This window comes from Chlorocebus sabaeus, chromosome 22 (genome assembly GCF_047675955.1).
Source record: "Chlorocebus sabaeus isolate Y175 chromosome 22, mChlSab1.0.hap1, whole genome shotgun sequence".
Classification (NCBI taxonomy): domain Eukaryota; kingdom Metazoa; phylum Chordata; class Mammalia; order Primates; family Cercopithecidae; genus Chlorocebus; species Chlorocebus sabaeus.
Genome location: NC_132925.1, coordinates 87401640 through 87420826, shown reverse-complemented (window position 1 = coordinate 87420826; position 19187 = coordinate 87401640). Strand labels below are relative to the sequence as shown.

The 19187-nt window shown below is 55.9% G+C and overlaps 1 protein-coding gene and 1 pseudogene across 1 annotated transcript in view; both read left to right on the top strand.

Moving 5' to 3' along the window:
* The window catches only part of DNAH1 (dynein axonemal heavy chain 1), an 81576-nt gene that overhangs the window by 47732 nt on the left and 14657 nt on the right, over nt 1-19187 (top strand). The window contains exons 34-53 of the mRNA XM_038003844.2: nt 14-105; nt 286-440; nt 2295-2472; nt 3366-3560; nt 3651-3770; nt 3984-4142; nt 4225-4332; nt 5446-5586; nt 5728-5888; nt 6397-6554; nt 8661-8834; nt 9376-9414; nt 12079-12257; nt 13362-13592; nt 15013-15209; nt 15690-15825; nt 16761-16969; nt 17235-17406; nt 18161-18352; nt 18713-18823. Coding sequence (XP_037859772.1) covers nt 14-105; nt 286-440; nt 2295-2472; nt 3366-3560; nt 3651-3770; nt 3984-4142; nt 4225-4332; nt 5446-5586; nt 5728-5888; nt 6397-6554; nt 8661-8834; nt 9376-9414; nt 12079-12257; nt 13362-13592; nt 15013-15209; nt 15690-15825; nt 16761-16969; nt 17235-17406; nt 18161-18352; nt 18713-18823 — 3107 coding nt within the window. The remainder of the gene's footprint in view (nt 1-13; nt 106-285; nt 441-2294; nt 2473-3365; nt 3561-3650; nt 3771-3983; nt 4143-4224; nt 4333-5445; nt 5587-5727; nt 5889-6396; nt 6555-8660; nt 8835-9375; nt 9415-12078; nt 12258-13361; nt 13593-15012; nt 15210-15689; nt 15826-16760; nt 16970-17234; nt 17407-18160; nt 18353-18712; nt 18824-19187) is intronic.
* LOC103227729 (serine/threonine-protein phosphatase 2A 56 kDa regulatory subunit gamma isoform pseudogene) lies at nt 7203-8340 on the top strand (annotated as a pseudogene).

Genomic DNA, 19187 nt, shown 5'->3' with positions numbered 1-19187 from the left:
CCATGTCCCCCAGGCTTCCTGACCAAGTGCATCCAGCTCTACGAGACCACGGTGGTGCGACACGGCCTCATGCTCGTCGGGCCCACAGGCTCCGGCAAGAGTACTGTAAGCAGAGCCAAGCTTGGCAGCCAGTGTCCAGACAGTGGGCCTGCAGGGGGTGCGGCTTCAACAGGGGTTGGCCTCCGTTTGTGCCCCTTGGCATAGAATACCCCTCCCCACCGTGGTCCCCAGCCCACTCCAGCCCTGCTCTCTGGGAGCCTCACTCTCAGGCGGTCCGTCTCCCAGTGTTACAGAGTCCTGGCAGCTGCCATGACGTCACTGAAAGGGCAGCCATCCATCAGTGGTGGCATGTACGAGGCTGTCAACTACTACGTGCTCAACCCCAAGTCCATCACGATGGGCCAGCTGTACGGGGAGTTTGACCTCCTCACCCACGAGTGGTGAGTGACCCCAAGTCCCACCAGTGATGCCCTGCTCCCAGACCTCTGGAGGCTGTTGGCCGCAGACACCCCTCCCTCCATTAGCCCAGTGGAAGGCCAGGTTCTGCAGTCCAGCATCTGGGATTCTATTCTCCATTCTACTTCCTTGCTGAGTGATTCTCCTCACCCCCCAGTACATGGTTCCCTCGTCTGTAAAGTGGGGACAATAATGCCACCATGTTTATGGTAAGGCAAGAATGACTTAACATGCTCAGTGCCTCTGCAGTATCTGGCCATTGTCATGACCTGAGAGAAGCTGGTGAGCCCTCTCTGGGCCCCCGCTCCCAGGCCAGGGTGTGCATTTTAGGGGAAGTGCACTGAGATGGGAGAAGGGCAGCTGGATGGAGACTGCTGAGACATCAGAACCTGAGGGGCCTTTCTCTAAGGCTATTCTGTTTCTCCAGACAAGAGTCTCCAGTTCTCTGCTGGGGGTGTCTGCTTGGTTCCAGTGTTCTGGGAGCCCTGTAGGGGATGGTCACTGGGGAGGGACAGTCGCCCACCTTCCACAACATGAACCTGTACTGCTTCCCCCATTTCTGATGAAGATTCTCCCCCATATCCACTCCAGTTCTTGTGTAGGTAGGTGGGGGGGCTGGGGGTCAGACCAGAAAAATGTCCCCTGTTAAAAAAAAATTATTCAATGAAACTTTTTTTTTTTTTTTTGCGCGACTCAGTTTCGCTCTTGTTGCCCAGGCTGGAGTGCAATGGCGCCATCTCGGCTCACTGCAACCTCCGCCTCCCGGGTTCAAGCAATTCTGCCTCAGCCCCCAAGTAGCTGGGATTATAGGCATGTGCCACCACGCCCGGCTAATTTTGTATTTTTAGTAGAGACAGGATTTCACCATGTTGGTCAGGCTGGCCTCCAACTCCCTACTTCAGGTGATCTGCCCACCTCGGCCTCCCAAAGTGCTGGAATTACAGGCGTGAGCCACCACACCCGGCCCTCAATGATACTTTTTAAAGCATGCTGAGGAAGAACGTATTCAGGAGCATGGCAGGCACAGGGACCACTGCACTGGGGCCTTGTAGTTAAGGGGAGAGACCAGGCTCTGAATACAGCATGGGTCAGTGGGAATCTATAGTCAAGGGGCAGGGTGAGCATCAGTGGGTGGAAATCCAGAGGAAACATCAGTGGTGAGGGGGATTCTGGCTGAATCAACCTAACAGGATTCCAACTGAAGGCAGGCCTCAGGGTAACCAGATACCACCTGGGGGTGGTGTAGGGAAGGAGCCTCAAGAGTGATCAGATATCAAGGGTTCTGGCTGAACTGACTTAGCAGGGTTCTTTGCTGAAACTGGATTTTACAAGGATGTGCATATATGGACACCTAGGAGAAAGTTCCAGAGCCTAAGGCTGGACCAAGCACAGCATCTTTGTCAGCCTTACCAGCCCCTTCCCTGGTGTGTGCTGCCTCTGAGGTCTGAGCCCCCTGGGTTCTGAAGCAGGACCTGGCCACTTGTCACCACGCTGCTTTCTCTGCTCTGTCATTTACCCTCCTCCATCCCCGTCCATTGTCTTCCAGAGCTGCACTGCCTCCATCTCTGCTGTTGCCTCCTCCCCTGTCCCTTTTTCCTGTTGGGATTTCACCTTTAATGGGGCTTCAGCAGGGCGGGTACATAAGCACATGTCTTCATTACACCATGTGACACCAAAAATTCCTACTTTTCCTATTATACTTTTTAAAAGGACAAAGAGATTGAAGGAAAATGTAAAGCAGAGCCCACCCACCTGGGGGCCAGGCTTCCCTGGGAGCCAGGTGTGCTCGAAGCACAGCCTCCCTGATGTCTCCAACCCTCTCCTCCCTGGCGCTGCAGGACAGACGGGATTTTCTCCTCGCTCATCCGGGCCGGGGCCATCGCCTCCGACACCAACAAGAAGTGGTACATGTTCGATGGGCCGGTGGACGCCGTCTGGATTGAGAACATGAACACGGTGCTGGATGACAACAAGAAGCTGTGCCTCAGCTCTGGGGAGATCATCAAGCTCACGGAGGTGCACCCACGTGTCCACCTGCCCACTCTCCTCCAAGGCTGGGTGGGCCTGGAGGCTGCACCATGCTGGCCAAACTCTGCCCCCTCACCCCTTTCAAGGCCATGGGTGCATCTCAGGCTGTCACCGTGACTCAGCAAGAGCCCTCCTGCTAGCAGGAGCTTAGGCTCAGCTCCTAGTGCCCCTCCCTGGCCTGAGCTCCCACACCTCAGGGTGTCCCACAGTTGTTCAGAGCACCCTTTATACAGACCCTCTTTCTGTTGTGTTCTGAGTCCACCAGGATGCCTGTCCCACTGCTCCCCGGTTGATGCTGCCTCTTGCCTCCCCGGCCCACTTTCAGTCATGTTGCCTCAGTAGGGTCAGGTGGGGTCAGGTGTGCATCTGGTCCTGGCAGTGTGCCCGGGGTCTGGGAGATGCCTGGCACAGACCACCATGGGGACCTGCCTGGTGTGTGAGGGACAGTTGTCAGAGAAAGAGGGATATGGCCTGGGCACAAGAGCAACTCACAGGTCTACACTGAGTTCAACTCTTGAATCCTTCTAAAAGCAAATAGCTGGCAGTCAATGTGGACCTGTGTCTAAGTGCACAGGGGTTGGGGGGGCGCTCTGGAGCAAAATACACAGTTCCCATCAGATGTCCCCAGGCCTCCAGGGACCCCAAAATGCCCTCACCCCAGGAATCTCCTGGCTTGGGGTCCTCCTCAGGGCTCCAGGGAGAGCCATATTATCAGCTGAGGACCCAGCGGTTCCTGCATCCCACCCAGCACTGCCCCTGCCCCACAGCCTGCCCACATCGCCCACTTACAGGATGTGCAGCCCCTCCCTGCAGCCCTGCAGCCCTTTCTCCAGGCCTGGGGACTGGCAGCCACCCACTCATGTAGTTCGTCTTGGCACCAGGCAATGACCATGATGTTCGAGGTACAAGACCTGGCCGTGGCTTCACCAGCTACGGTCTCCCGCTGTGGCATGGTGTACCTGGAGCCCAGCATCCTGGGGCTCATGCCTTTCATCGAGTGCTGGCTGAAAAAGCTGCCCCCCTTGCTGAAGCCCTACGAGGAGCATTTCAAGGCCCTCTTTGTCAGCTTCTTGGAGGTGAGTGAGGCCATGGGTATGCCTGATCCCGGCAGGGCAGCAGGGCACTGTGGCTGCCAGCCATGAGAACCGGGTGCCTGCTCCCTGCAGGAATCCATCTCCTTCGTTCGGTCCTCAGTGAAGGAGGTGATCGCCTCAACCAACTGCAACCTGACCATGAGCCTCCTCAAGCTGCTGGACTGCTTCTTCAAGCCCTTTCTGCCTAGAGAGGTACTGGTCCCTCTCCCCACACTGTTCTCCTTGCTCTCTGGGGCCTGAAAGAGAGAATTGGATTGGTGCAACATGGGTCACAAGACCACCTGTCCAATTGGCTGTAGAGAAACAAAGCTGTGTGGCAGAGGTCAAGACATGCCCCTGCTCCACTTCCTCAGGCCGCTTGATACTGTTCCTGTCTCAGCCTGATACTGTTCCCTTCATCCCCAGGGCCTCAAGAAAATACCCTCTGAAAAGCTGAGTCGCGTCACAGAGTTGATTGAGCCCTGGTTCATCTTCTCCCTGATCTGGAGTGTGGGTGCCACTGGGGACAGCAATGGCCGCACCAGCTTTAGCCACTGGCTAAGGCTCAAGATGGAGAACGAACAGGTGAGAGCCGGCAGCCCCCAGGGACCAGGAGCCTCAGCCCTACTGGGCCTCACAGCCTGCTTCTCCTCCTGGTTCCTGGCAGCTGACTCTGCTCTTCCCAGAAGAGGGGCTGGTGTTCGATTACAGGCTGGAGGATGCGGGCATCAGTGGCACCAATGACAATGAGGATGAAGAGGAGGAATACAAGCAGGTGGCCACAGGCCCTCCCCAGAGACTGCACAGGGAGGGTGGCTGCTGTTCCCACAATGAATTATGGCCACACAGGGAGCGGTCACATTGATGGCCACCAGGTCTCAGGCGGGGGTTATTTACATCATCCCACGAATCTTCATGGCCCTGCAGAGTGGTTACTGTTGTGCTTGTTTTCCAGATGTGGCAGAACTGTACTTGAACCTAGGGCTGGGCTGAGAGGGGAGATGTTCCAGTACCTCCCTTTCCAGCCATACACACTGCCTCTTCCACATTGATGGGGAGCCCAGGGACTGCCCACCTCAGTTCCACTTAAAAGCCCAATTTTCCCCGAGACTGGGCTCCCCAGGGGTGGGGGACAAGCTCTTGAAGCCTGCTTTAGTGTCCTCATCGCTGCTATCAGCTAGCAAGGGCTCCAGGAGCCCACCCTCATCCCAAGGTCAAGACCCCAGCCCAGGAGGACAGAGGTGGAAAGGTGTCTGCAGAGACGTGTCCATTACTGTGCAGGGTCCTGCTGGGGGCTCCCAGGGCGCATTTGGGTCTAACAGTTAGGACTGTGCCCAGTGGGATGCATTGGTTTGGCCAGCCGTAGTGATCCCCCGATCAGGGGACGTCTGCAAGCTGGGTCAGGGCTGCTGTGAGTGAAGGGATTTGTGCAGGCAGGGACGGTGATGGGAAGACTGGACCCAGTGGCCTCTCAGCTTCCAGCTGATACCAGCACCCATGGTTCTGGCCCCCACATTTCTTGGGTAGCCTGAAACTAAACAGCAAACACCTTTGCATTCTGGGCTGTTCAATTCTCGGAGCGTCTCCTTTCTGCAGAGACTCAGGGCCTGGCAGTCCTTAGGGAGCCCCCAAACTGGGCAGGGAGAGCCCTCCTATGCAGTTGTGCTCAGTCCCCATTCTTGGCTGTTTGTGCTGGGAGTTACCCTCCCCATGCAGAAAGCAGGGCACAGGACTTTCCGTTTCCGCCGGAAGCAACCCTGCCCCTGGACCCTCTTGCCAAAGCCCAGCCGTGCAGCTCCTGGCCCTTCTGCATTTGGCCATGGGGCCGCAGCCAGGAGTGGGGCAGGAAGGGGTTCCAGGCCCACCGCCGAGCCACCTGTGATTCCAGGTTGCCTGGGTGAAGTGGATGGACTCCTCAGCTCCATTCACCATGGTACCAGACACCAACTACTGCAACATCATTGTGCCCACCATGGACACCGTGCAGATGTCCCATTTGCTGGACATGCTGCTCACCAACAAGAAGCCTGTGAGCACCCCCAGGCCCTACCTCCACCGTCCCCAAGGCCTACACTGGGGTTTGACCAGCCCTCCACACTGATGCAGGGGCAGCTCCTCCTGTGCACCAGGCCCACTGCGCGCTCCTTCTGTGCCATCCCTGCTCTGCCAGGTGCTGTGCATTGGGCCGACAGGCACGGGGAAGACACTCACCATCTCTGACAAGCTCCTTAAGAACCTGGCACTGGAGTACGTCAGCCACTTCCTCACCTTCTCAGCCCGCACTTCAGCCAACCAGACCCAGGACGTCATTGACAGCAAACTGGACAAGAGGCAGGGCACCCCTCCCTCCTTCCACACCCCTGCGTCCCCCTGGTCTGGCCGACCCAGCTGCTGTCCCACCTCTCCATCAAATTATGCTCCTGGGTTTGCCAGAAACCTCCAAGGGGGAACTGGCAGCCCCTCAAGGGGCCCAGAGTTCCCTCACAGACTGCTCCAGAGCCTTCCCTCTATCAATAATTCCTACAAAGCTGGTCAGCGGGTGGGTGCTCGCCCTGGCTGGGCCCTTGGGCAGGGCCCTGGGTCTGTCTGTGAGAAGCCTGTTGTCCATCTGCCTGCGGGGTGAGACTCACTTTGAGGGAGCTCAGACTCAAGTCAGCCTGTCCCAGCTGTCCCAGGACACTCAGAACAAGGATGAGGGTGGGTCAAGACATCTAGCAATTTGGAGGAGGCTGAAATTTAGCAAGGGCTTCCCAAAGGCAGAGCTGCCACCCCGTTGGCCCTGGATTCTCAGAGGACCTGGTGCCTGTGGGTGCTGGGCTCACACAGCCTCTCCCCTCAGGCGGAAGGGTGTGTTTGGACCACCTCTGGGGCGCAACTTTATCTTCTTCATCGATGACCTGAACATGCCGGCCCTGGAGACCTATGGCGCACAGCCACCCATCGAGCTGTTGCGCCAGTGGATGGACCACGGCGGCTGGTACGACCGCAAGATCATCGGTGAGTGTGGCTGGCCTGGCTCGCAGGGCAAGGGCTGGGCGTGCTGTGCAAGAGCACAGGAGGCGCAGCACTAAAGGCCTATACTACTTTAAGGCACCCACAAAAATGTTGTAATTTATCTTAAAATTAAAGGGGAGCCGGCGGGGGGAGGGGCGGAGAGACGCCGCCGCCGTGGCTGCCGCAGTCTCTGGGAGCCTGAAAAAGGTGAAGCGAGAGCAAGAGAACGACTCAGTCCCCAGGCAGCGGCAGGGGTAGCCGCGGCGGCGGCCCACTCCAGCCATGCCGAATAAAAACAAGCAGGAGAAAGAATCACCAAAAGCAGAGAAGAGTGGAATAAGTTCAAAAGAAGGACAAGACATAGTAGAATCAGAGCAAATTTCCGTCAGGAAAACACCCTTGTTGCTGTCCTGTCTACAGTGTCTGCTAAAATAAAAGTACCCGTCTCTCAGCCCATAGTGAAGAAAGACAAATGGCACAATTCTTCAAGGTTTAGTGCAAGCAATAATAGAGAACTTCAAAAACGACCATCCTTAAAAGATGTTCCTCCTGCTGATCAAGAGAAGCTTTTTATCCCGAGGTTACGTCAGTGTTGCGTCCTCTTTTGACTTTGTTTCTGATCCACTAAGTGACCTAAAGTGGAAGGAAGTAACACGAGCTGCTTGAAGTGAAATGGTAGAATATATCACCCATAATCAGAATGTGATCACAGAGCCTATTTACCCAGAAGTAGTCCATATGTTTGCAGTTAACACGTTTCGAACATTCCCACCTTCCTCTAATCCTAGGGGAGCAGAATTTGACCCAGAGGAAGATAAACCGACGTTAGAAGCAGCCTGGCCTCATCTACACTTGTTTATGAATTTTTCTTAAGATTTTTAGAGTCTCCAGATTTCCAACCTAATATAGCAAAGAAATACATTGCTCAGAAGTTTGTATTGCATCTTTTAGAGCTCTTTGACAGTGAAGATCCTCAGGAGTGAGATTTTCTTAAAACCACCCTTCACAGAATCTATGGGAAATTCCTAGGCTTGAGAGCTTATATCAGAAAACAGATAATCTATTTTATAGGTTTATTTATGAAACAGAGCATCATAATGGCATAACAGAGTTACTGGAAATATTGGGAGGTATAATTAATGGATTTGCCTTACCACTAAAAGAACACAAAATTTTCTTATTGAAGGTGTTACTACCTTTGCGCAAAGTGAGATCTCTGAGTGTCTACCACACCCAGCTGGCATACTGTGTAGTGCAGTTTTTAGAAAAGGACAACACCCTCACAGAACCTGTTGTGATGGCACTTCTCAAATACTGGCCAAAGACTCACAGTCCAAAAGAAGTAATGTTCTTAAATGAATTAGAAGCGATTTTAGATGTCATTGAACCATCAGAATTTGTGAAGACTATGGAGCCCCTCTTCCGGCAGTTGGCCAAATGTGTCTCCAGCCCACACTTCCAGGTGGCAGAGCGAGCTCGCTATTACTGGAATAATGAATACATCAAGAGTTTAATCAGTGACAATGCCGCAAAGATTCTGCCCATCATGTTTCCTTCCTTGTACCGCAACTCAAAGACCCATTGCAACAAGATAATACATGGCTTGATATACAACGCCCTGATGCTGTTCATGGAGATGAACCAAAAGCTATTTGATGACTGTACACAACAGTTCAAAGCAGAAGAACTAAAAGAGAAGCTAAAAATGAAAGTACAGGAAGAAGCATGGGTTAAAATAGAAAATCTAGCCAAAGCCAATCCCCAGGTACTAAAAAAGAGAGTGACATGAAAATGTCCAGGGTTACTTGAATGTTTTTATAAGGTTGGAGTATGTCTTCACCATGCCGGGGGAGGGGCTCAATTTCACTAACGTTGTATATGAAAATGTCTGCAATAAAAAAGTACTTTTAAACTTTGTAAAAAAAATTAAAGGGGAGGAGGATGAATTTTTAGGGCAAAGAAAAATTTTCATGTGTAATATTGATGTATTTGTCTTTATTCCAATACTGTTCTAAAGTATAATTTTGAATTTTTGTATGGCGAAGGGGCCACAAAGGTCATAATGCAGCCCTGGCCAGGGCCCTTCCTGACTTCCTGCCCCTACTCCAGGCGCCTTCAAGAACCTAGTGGACATCAACTTCGTCTGTGCCATGGGCCCCCCCGGTGGAGGCAGGAACACCATCACCCCACGGCTGATGCGTCACTTCAACTACCTGTCTTTCGCTGAGATGGACGAGGTCAGCAAGAAACGCATCTTCTCTACCATCCTGGGCAACTGGATGAGTGAGTATTGGTGGGGGTGAGCATGGACAAAGGCAGAAGCCCAGGCCAGGGAGGCCAGACCAAGGACAGCTAGGTGGCCACCAGAAAGGGTGGAGTGGCCAAACCATGACCGCAACCCCGGCTTCACCTCTCACTTAGCTGTGTGACCTTTGGCAGCTCATGAATCTCTCTGAGCCTGTTTCTTCCTCTGTACCTACCATTCCAGGTTGTGAGGGTTAAATATGATATTGCATGTAGAGCACTTAGCATGAAGCCTGGCACGTGGTGATTGCTGGATGTATGATACACATAGATATGCACTCACTCACATACATACATATGTATACATTAGTACTTGCCCAGAAACTCTGGGGGAGTCATGTTACTTTTGTAAATCAGGAGAAGCCACAAGATAGGATGGATGGAGTGTCTCTGAGCCTTTATGGAGTTTGGGGAAAAGCTTACCCCAAGATGCTGTTTCTCCTACCATTTCACCTGGCCAGGGTGAGCAGCAAGATGTCCACCTAACCCCGAGCCCCGTGTCTCTCCTTCCATCCTCTAGATGGACTCCTTGGAGAGAAAAGCTACCGGGAGCCTGTGCGTAAGTGTGGGCCTGGGCGGGAAGGGGGCACTGGTTCCAGGAGGAGCTCTGGGCTCTGGCTGGATATGTTGAGACTGGGACCAGGCGCCGTGGTGAACCATCCTCAGGTTCATGCAGGGACCTTGGGCCACTGGGTGCCAGAGCAAAGGTTGACACAGGCACTGGCTGCCCCACAGGCTCATTCACCCATTCTTAGAGTCAGCCAGCCCTTCCATGCCTGCGTTAGTGTCCAGCTGATGATAGATACAAATTAAATGCAAAATGAATGCATGAATAAGGGAATCCAACAAACTCCCACCCTATGTGAAGAATCAGAACTCCAGGGAGCAGGTGTGCGCAGGAAAGCCGGGATGTCTGCGGGGCAGACATCGTGATGAATCTGCCCGTCGTCGCGGCAAGGCAGCTGACCACTGCAGTCCCTGTCCTTGCCCAGGCCTGCCTCCTCCCCCTGCCTTCAGCTGAAAGAGGCTGTCGGGAGACAGCTGCCTTTTGGGTCTGCACCCACCTGCTTACCTGCGCCCTGCCTTCCCTCCTGTGGCTGGGAACAGACTGCTGCTCCACGGCAAAGCCCAGCCTCCTCCTGGGCCTGCCTGGGAATGCGGCTCCCCTCTTCCCCACCAACACCAGTGCTCTGTTCGCCACTGGGCCTTCCACAAACAAGCCCCATTCTCCATCTTAACCACCAAATGCAAAACAGCCTCTCTGGGCCCCCTTCCCACCTGCCCCAGCCCATCACTCTACCTCTCTGCTCACCTTGATAGCAAAACTCCTGCAAAGCATTGCCTCTTCCCCCTGTACCCACCCTCCCCTCCCACTTTCCTGTGAATGCCCGCCTCACCCTCTGAGAGTGCTCTTGTCACCAGTGGCCTTCTGTGGCCAGACCAGCGGTCAGCCCTTGTCCTCGCCTTCCCGGGGGTTAGTAGTGCTGGCCGGCAGACATCCCCTTCCTGCTGCAGGCTTCTCTCAGGCCTCCCCCATCCCTGGCTGCCCATTCTCAGATGGACTGGGCTTGGTCTCCAGGCTCTTCTCCCTCCAACCACACTCTCCTCCCTCTTCTCCCTCCAACCACACTCTCCTCCCTCTTCTCCCTCCAACCACACTCTCCTCAGACAGTCACATCCCCCCTCTGACGGGGAAATCCATCTTTGTGCTGGCAACTCCCAAGTCTACATCCTCAGCCCAGACCTCTCCCCTGAACACCTGGCTCCGCATCTCCCCTGGGATGTCCACAGGGTATCTCAGGCCGAACCTGTCTAGAGCCAAACTCCTAAGTGCCCTGGTCCCCGCACTCTTCTCATCTCAGGCTTTGGCAGCTCCATCCTTCCAGGTGCTCCAGGCAAGATGGAGTCTTGGCACCATCCTCCATGCCCCCTTCCCTCGCCCCACAGCTCACCTGTCAGGAGTTCCCATAGGTTCTCCCTTAAGAATCCATCCCGATCAGCCACTGCTCACCACCCTGTCCTCGCCCACCTGGCCAGTGCTGCAGCCCTGCCGTGGTCTCCTGGCAGCTGCCTTCTCCTGCCTAAGGTCTATCTTCTGCTTAAGGGCACAGGGACCCATGAAATCATTCCATCAGGCCACATTCCTCCTCTCTCACCCATCGCATCCAGGCAAGAGCCCGGGTCCTGACAGTGGTAGGGAAAGCCATCCTCAGTTCGCCCCGCCTCGTCCTCTGATCTCACCGCCTCCTGCTTACCCCCTCATTGCTGGTCCTTAACATGCCAGGCCTGCTCCCACCTCTAGGCCTTTGCCCTTGCTTTCCCCTCTGCCTGGGACAATTTTTCTCCAGTTATGTGCGAGTTTGCATCTCACTTCTTTGCTTGACATCCCCTTCCTCAGTGAGGCCTCCCCCAGCATTGCTGTAAAATCGCCCCCAAGCCCAACTCTGGCCATCCCCAGGCCCCTTTCCTGCTGCAGGGCTGCCCGTAGCCCTTGACACCTGTTTGCTGTCTTTGTTACTTGCTAATCCACTCATTGTCGGCCTTCCGACAAGAATGTCAGCTTGAGAGCGAGGAGTATGTCTGTTTGGGTCACTCTGTGCCCAGTGCCTGTGTCAACAGACAAGCCCCTCTCCTGCCCTTTCTTTCCATTTTTTCTGCTTCTCACCAAGTTTCCACTGACAGAATTTGAGTTCCCAGCACAGAATTGGATAGTTTTCAAAGAACAGGCCGATAGGTGTGTGAGTGGTGAAAATGCAGGTTGAGAAGTGGGCAGCCCTGAAGTGGGTGGTGAGCCCTCAAGGTCGGGGGTGTGCTCCAGGCCTCCCCACACCTTAGGCATCTTGAGGCCTATGTGGACCATGAGACCGTCCCCACATGTGGCTCAGAGATGGAATGTTCAGGTCTGGGCACAGCCCCCATAGGACAAGGCAGTAATGGCCCCGCCCAGCACTAACCACACGAGCACCCCCAATTCCATGATGAGTCCCAGTGCTCCGACAGGCCATGTTGGCATAAAGATATAGGGGGGTGCAGAGCAGGAGATTCTTCACCTCCCCCACACTGGGGACATCCGAGATGGAGCCAAAGGGTACGTGGAATCCAAGCCTGAAGGCTGGGGAAGGGGCTTAGTGGGGGGCACAGCAAAGGCAAGGACATCAGGACCTGCAGAGGCAACAGAGGGAGCTCCTGGCATGTGACCCAGGCCACTCTCCTATTCCCCCAGCCGGGGCCCCCCACATTGCCCACTTCACGGAGCCCCTTGTGGAAGCTACCATCACGGTGTATGCCACCATCACCTCCCAGCTGCTGCCCACTCCAGCCAAGTCCCACTACACCTTCAACCTGAGGGACCTCTCCAAAGTCTTCCAAGGCATGCTCATGGCTGATCCAGCCAAGGTCGAGGTGAGGACCGGGCAGGCACCCTCCCCAATGCCCACACTGCTCTCCCCATCCTCCCCAGCCCCACCAATCTCAGGCCTTCCTGCCCAAACAGGCCCTGGAACATGGGGATGCCAGGCCCCCCAGAGCCTAGCCTTGGTGCAGCTGAGCCCAGTCTTGTGGGTTGAACCCACACCTGGAATGGTGGCTGAGACAGGGATCACATGAGAGAGCCAGGGCAAGATGAGGGAGAAAGAGGGCTTCTGGTGTGGACCCTGCATGTGAGAACGCTTGAGGGACAGTGAGCAGGGTGTCCTCTGGGAACCAAAAACACTCAGGTGGAAGGAGGGGGAAGTGTAGCAGGGAGCCAGGTGTCAGGAGCACTGGCAGGGATGGGGCCAGGCACTAGACACGGTGGGGGGGCAGCATGGAGCTTAAATTTGTTCTAATGAGGAGCTGTGTCGGTGGGCGGGGGACAGACCTACACTTTGGAATGGGACTGAGCGGCCAGTGTATGTGTAGCCCAGGCTAAGGAGATGGGGTGAGCAGGACAGAAGCTGGCCCTGGCCTTGTAGCCATGTTTATAGCCAACAAAGTCTACAGAAAAGGCTGGGAGCTTCCAGAGGGCAGTTCTGCCACCCAGGGAGATGCAGGGAAGCTGGGACAGAGGCGGCAGCAGAGATGGAGAGAGGGGCAGGTTCCGAGGAGATTTGTGGGTCATGTCAGTGTGGCTTGGTGGGTGGTTAGATGTGGGGTGTTGGGAAGGTATTAGGAGAATCAAGCATCGCTCACAGGCTTGGGGTTAGGGGAGCCACAGGGGGCTAAATGGTGGAAGTGAGGTGCTTGTGACAAACTAGCAGAGCCAGACACCCAGGAGGCACTTGGCCAGCTGGACTTGGAGCTGAGGCATGAGGAGGCCAGGCAGCACTGTGCAGTCCACTGCATCCTCAGCCAGCCAGCAGTCGCACTGGCCAGCAGCCCCCGCACACTGTGCCTGGGCCGTGGTAGGGGAGCCAAGCTCCAGTCAGGGCCCCAGGAACTGGGGTCCACCCTCCCTTGCCTAGTGCTTTGAGAGATAGCTGAGGGCTCGGGGGCCAAGGACAGGCACCGATGCTGGGGCTACCGCAGGACCAAGTGCAGCTGCTGCGACTGTGGTATCATGAGAACTGCCGCGTGTTCCGGGACCGACTGGTGAATGAGGAGGACCGCAGCTGGTTCGACCAGCTCCTCAAGCGCTGCATGGAGCAGTGGGAGGTGACCTTTAACAAGGTGTGCCCCTTCCAGCCCATTCTTTACGGGGACTTCATGTCACCAGGCTCCGATGTCAAGTCCTACGAGCTCATCACCAGTGAGAGTAAGGTGAGGGGTCCAGGCAGGCGCCCTACCCCTGGTGGGGTCCTCTTCAATCTGCCTCCCTGGGGCCCAGGCCCCCTGCAGTCACCACTAACAGACCACCACACTGTAACCAGGGGCCAGGATTCGGGATGAGAAGGCCAGCTCCAGGAGACTCCCGGCATGCCCTTGCTTTCTCTGGGTACCGGTTTCTTTGCTTATCTCTGAGAACCAGCCTGTGGTCCAGCTGAGATGGGCTCTAGACATAGGGGCAATCATCCCTCCACAGAGGGCTGGGTTGGGGGGCCTGGGGCCATGGTTCTGTTTCTCTCTATATGCATCCTTTCCTAATTCCCAGAGCTCCCACTAGGGTCCCAGGGTCAGCACACCCTGGTGAGCCCCAGAAGGAGCAGGCAGGGCTCTGACTCACCTCTCAGGCCTCCATGTGTCCCTGGGTGAGGCCTCGTGCAGGGGGGCCTGGCTTCTTAAGGCCCAGCGTCCCCACCATGCACAGGAGGAGCAGGGTACGCTGTGGCAGGTGAGCTCCCCGTCAGGGAGGGCCCCAGGACACGGTGCTCTGATCGCCTGAGCCCATGGCTGGAGTCACCCCAAAAGTGGCAGAAAGCAAGTTCCTACAAGGAACTGCCCTCAAGCCATCCCTAGATTGGACTGGTTGAGATTCCAAAGAAAGAAGCATTAAATTCCAGGGTAATCAGTCCAGAGCATTTATTAGGGGAACTCACTTATGGGGGAGAGCAGAGATGTTCTAGCTCAGTATGGTACGTCTGCAACGAAGGAGTCCTATGAGTTATGGAGTTCACATGAGGACTGAAGGAATTTGGGTGGGCTGGGGCTAGCTTCTATGTGTTTAACAATATGCTTGATCCCTCAGTGGGTTTTGTTTTTGTTTTTGTTTTTGTGTGTGTGTGTGTGACTGAGTCTTGCTCCATCACCCAGGCTGGAGGGCAGTGGCACAAACTTGGCTTACTGCAGCCTCCACCTCATGGGCTCTATCAGTTGTCCCACCTCAGCCTCCCGAGTAGCTGGGACCACAGGCATGCACCAACATGCCCAGTTAATTTTTATATATATATTTTTTTGGTAGAGGCAGAGTTTCGCCATGTTGCCCAGGCTGGTCTTGAACTCCTGGGCTCGAGTGATCCTCCCGCCTTGGCTTCCCACAGTGCTGGGATTATAGGCATGAGCCACCGCACTAGGCCAATCCCTCAGTGTTTAGAGCAACAACCTAAGCAAGTTTATCAGTGTCTGGGAATGTTCAGCTTGGGCTCGAGCCTGCAGGGAAACATGCAGCTGGCCAGGTCACAGGGTGGTCAAGGCACCCATGCTTCTTGGTCAGGACAGAGAAGAAAGCAGGTGGGTGCGGGGGAGCGGGGAGACCTTACAGTAAGAGAAGCCCCGCCTTCGCCATCCTCACCTTGGTGCGCAGATGATGCAGGTGATTGAGGAGTACATAGAGGACTACAACCAGATCAACACGGCCAAGCTGAAGCTGGTCCTCTTCATGGACGCCATGAGCCACATCTGCCGCATCAGCCGCACCCTGCGCCAGGCGCTGGGCAATGCACTCCTGCTGGGTGTGGGTGGCAGCGGCCGCAGCTCCCTCACACGGCTCGCCTCGCACATGTGAGGGCCTCCGAGGCGTGCTGGGCAGTGGGTGGCCGGGGCTGGCTGGTCGGTTTAACCCATGCTTTTGTACAGTGGTAGAGGCCTCAGGCAGCCCTGAAGCAGACCCGCACAGCCCACAGGCTTCTGGAAAGACTAGTAGCAGGACCTGGGCTGCAGGGAGAGGCAGCAGCAGTGCCCTGTGGTGCTGTGGGGAGGGAAGTGTAGAGCAGGCATCCCAGAGGGATTACTAGGGGAGGTGGCCAGGGCTGCTCTTAGAATCAGAGCTGGGAGGATGGAAGGGAAGGGCGTTTGGACCAAGGGTACAGCTTGGGCAAAGGTCTAGAGGCAAAAAAGCGGGTTCAGGGCCGGAAGGGTCTGCAGGTCTGCTCAGGATGGGAGCAGAACTCCAGGTGGTCGGGGTAGGGTGTGGCCACCCACCACCTTTCAGCGCCTGGCCCCAAGCCCCTAGCATGCTTCAACCCAAACTTCTGCTTCCAGGGCCGAATACGAGTGCTTCCAGATTGAACTATCCAAGAACTACGGCATGCCCGAGTGGCGCGAGGATGTCAAGAAGGTCCTGCTCAAGGCGGGCCTTCAGAACCTACCCATCACCTTCCTGTTCTCGGACACCCAGGTGCCACTGCCACAGCAGAGGGCAGGGCTCGGGGGGCTGGACACAATCCCATCTGAGCATAGCATCCCAGAAGGTGGTCAGTCCTTCATGCCCAGCTCACTGTCAGCCAGGGCAGATCTCAGAAGAAACCGCCAGGACCAGGTGGGGCCACAGATGGGCAAGTTGAGAGCATGAGACCAAACCCAACCTCTCAGAGCTAAGGTGGGGCATAGGTCATCACTCATGCCCCAAGGGTAAAGAAAGCCCTGGTAGCATAGCACCCCACTCACTGGCCAATGGCATCCCACCTCAAGGACCACAGGGCTTGTCCCCAAAGTGCTGGGGACCCATGGCTTCCCTGTTCCCTCTTGGAGTGACATGAGGCTTCTCCCTAGATCTCTGAGAGGTTATCTAGGGTCACAAGACAGAACAGGCTACCACCTGGCTGGTGGTCAGGGTTGGGCCCAGGGGCCCAGGCTGAAGCCCCCGAACATGCCCCACCCTGGACAAAGGCCCCTCTGCTCACAGCCCTGTTCTAACCCCAGAACTCCCTTCAAGGCAGCCACTGTGTGAGTCAGGAAAGGGAGGATGCCATCTAACACAAGCCGGGCCCAGGCTGTATGAGATGGGCAAGGACCTATCTCTGCCCGTGGCAATGGTTTCCTCTTGTGAGTAAACTGAGGCATGGAGAGGGGTGAAGAGGAAGATGCCAAATCCCCCACTGAGGACCCAGGGTCCTGCTGCAACCCGGTGGTTTTCATAGCTTCTGTACGGGGGCAAATCCTAGACTATGAATACGGGCTAGTCTCTTATGAGGTCACTTGTGTGACTCTGGGCTTCTCTGAGCCTTAGTGGTACAGTCTGTCAAATGGAGCTGTTGTGAAGGTCCAACGAAACTATGGTCATGAAGTCCAACTTGCAGGGGCTTAGCTCCCCAACCCTTCACTCCTCTCCAGATCAAGAACGAATCCTTCCTGGAGGATATCAACAACGTCCTAAACTCCGGTGACATTCCCAACCTCTATACCGTGGATGAGCAGGACCAGATTGTCAGCACCATGCGGCCCTATGTCCAGGAGCAGGGCCTGCAGCCCACCAAGGCCAACCTCATGGCTGCTTACACTGGGCGTGTGCGCAGTAACATCCACATGGTGCTGTGCATGAGGTACAGGCAGCTGTCGCCAGGCTGCACTGGGGCAGCGGAGCTGGGTGTGTACAGGGCTTGGCCCCGGGGACACTGGACACCACGCGCTGGAGCCTGAGATGAGGAGACGCAGCCCTGGGCCTGGCCATCGTGTCGTTGGGCCCAGGCTGTTGTGCTGCTGTGTCCTGGCTGCCATGCCACAGGGCTGTGCAAGGACCCTGGGTCCTGGGCTCCTGGGGGCACTGGTCAGTGTCTCTGGACCGCATTTGGATTTCTGGCTTTCCAGCCCCATCGGAGAGGTCTTCCGAGCTCGTCTGAGGCAGTTTCCTTCCCTGGTCAACTGCTGTACCATCGACTGGTTTAACGAGTGGCCGGCAGAGGCCCTGAAGTCTGTAGCCACCATGTTCCTCAATGAGATCCCAGAACTGGAATCCTCCCAGGAAGAAATCCAAGGACTGGTGGGTGTCTTGGTGAAGCTCAGGCCCTTGGGGAGAACTGTTTAGTTTGAGGCATGGGCTCAGGGTCACCAAGGTCTGGGTGAGATTCCCAGGCCCACCACAGAGGGTAAGCTTTTGGTCAGGCTGTGCTTCCTGTCTAAGCCTCCGTTTCCTCATCTGTAAATGGGCAGTGCCACAGGTCATCACAGTGATTAGAGTGCTGGGAACACAGCTGCATGGGTACTGTTTCCCTTATTCCCTGAGGGCTTCATGGTGCTTTCTTCCAAGAGCCCCCTGATAGAACTCCAGGGACCATAGATGGGGATGTAGATTTGCCTGGTCCAACCTGAGACCGTGACAGTCCCAACATTTCCCTGCCCAGCTGTGCTGAGGCCTTGGGCCCTCTCTCCCCCTAGATCCAGTATCTGAGGGGGCAACCCCTCAGGGCTCTCAGAGACAGGCAGGTCATGGGGGCTGTGACAAGACCACTGGGCCGAGAGCTGGGAGAAACCTAGGTCCAAGTTCAAAACCAGCCCTGCCCTTGATAGCTATGTGAATTTGAACTAACCTCTGGACTTCCCTGGGCCTGGGGTTTTTCATCTGCACAAAAGGTGACCTCGACCTGGAGGTCGTGAGGCTCACAGAGTGAGTGTGAGAGGCATGGAGGTTCCTGCTGTGGCCCCTCCTCGGCCCAGGCTGCAGTGGCTGTGGGCACCCAGTCCCTGTCTTTCTTGGGGCCTCTACCAGGCCGGCATCCATGGTCTCACTCCCCCAGATCCAGGTCTGTGTGTACATCCACCAGTCAGTGTCCAAGAAGTGCATCGAGTACCTGGCAGAGCTGACCCGCCACAACTATGTGACCCCCAAGAGCTACTTGGAGCTGCTTCATATTTTCTCCATCCTCATCGGGCAGAAGAAACTGGAGCTGAAAACTGCCAAGAACCGCATGAAGAGCGGCCTCGACAAGGTGGGCCGAGGCGAGTCCCCGTGGACAAGGCCAGCTGCCTGCAGGCTACCCGCTCACTCAGCCCTAACTCCAGGGTGACACCGCGCTCGGCCTTTCAAACTGCAGCCCACATTGTTGAAGTGGGTGGCTTCCCCCCTCGTCAAAAGCACAAAAGTTGCCAGTCAAGGGCCAGGCCAGAGCAGGGCACCCCACAGATACTTGGGGGACTGATGCCCTTCCTCTGGGGTTGTCTGGGCAACTTGGGGGCCACTGAACCTGCCGGCCACAGCCTTTCTCTCATGAATGAGGGCGGCCCAGCGGGCCCTGTGCTCTCTCTGTCCCCTGCCACACCTGTTTTCCTCTCTGTGCCCTGACCGCCAGCTGCTGCGCACTTCTGAGGATGTAGCCAAGATGCAGGAGGACCTGGAGAGTATGCACCCTCTGCTGGAGGAGGCTGCCAAGGACACCATGCTCACCATGGAGCAGATCAAGGTTGGGGTGCTCCTGAGCCCCTCCCTGATGCCTGACTCTGAGGAAGCTCAGCACCCTCACACAGGCACAGGCTTGCTAGCTGCCTGGCCCCCGCAAGTCATCTGGCCTCCTTGTGCCCCAGCTTCCTCAATCAGTAGTCATCCATTTAGTCATGGGATGTTTGCCTGGTAGCTCTTCTGTGCCAGGCACTGCACTGGGCAGGGGGTCGGTGAGGAGCAAGGCAGAGGAATCCAAACGATTCCAATAACCACAACCCGGAGTCTGCCCAGCACAGGGCCCCGCGTTGGAGGGCCCGATCCTCACAGCAGACCTTGCAGTTTGTGTATTCCTTATGACAGCTTTCTGGAAGGAATAGTCAAGTATC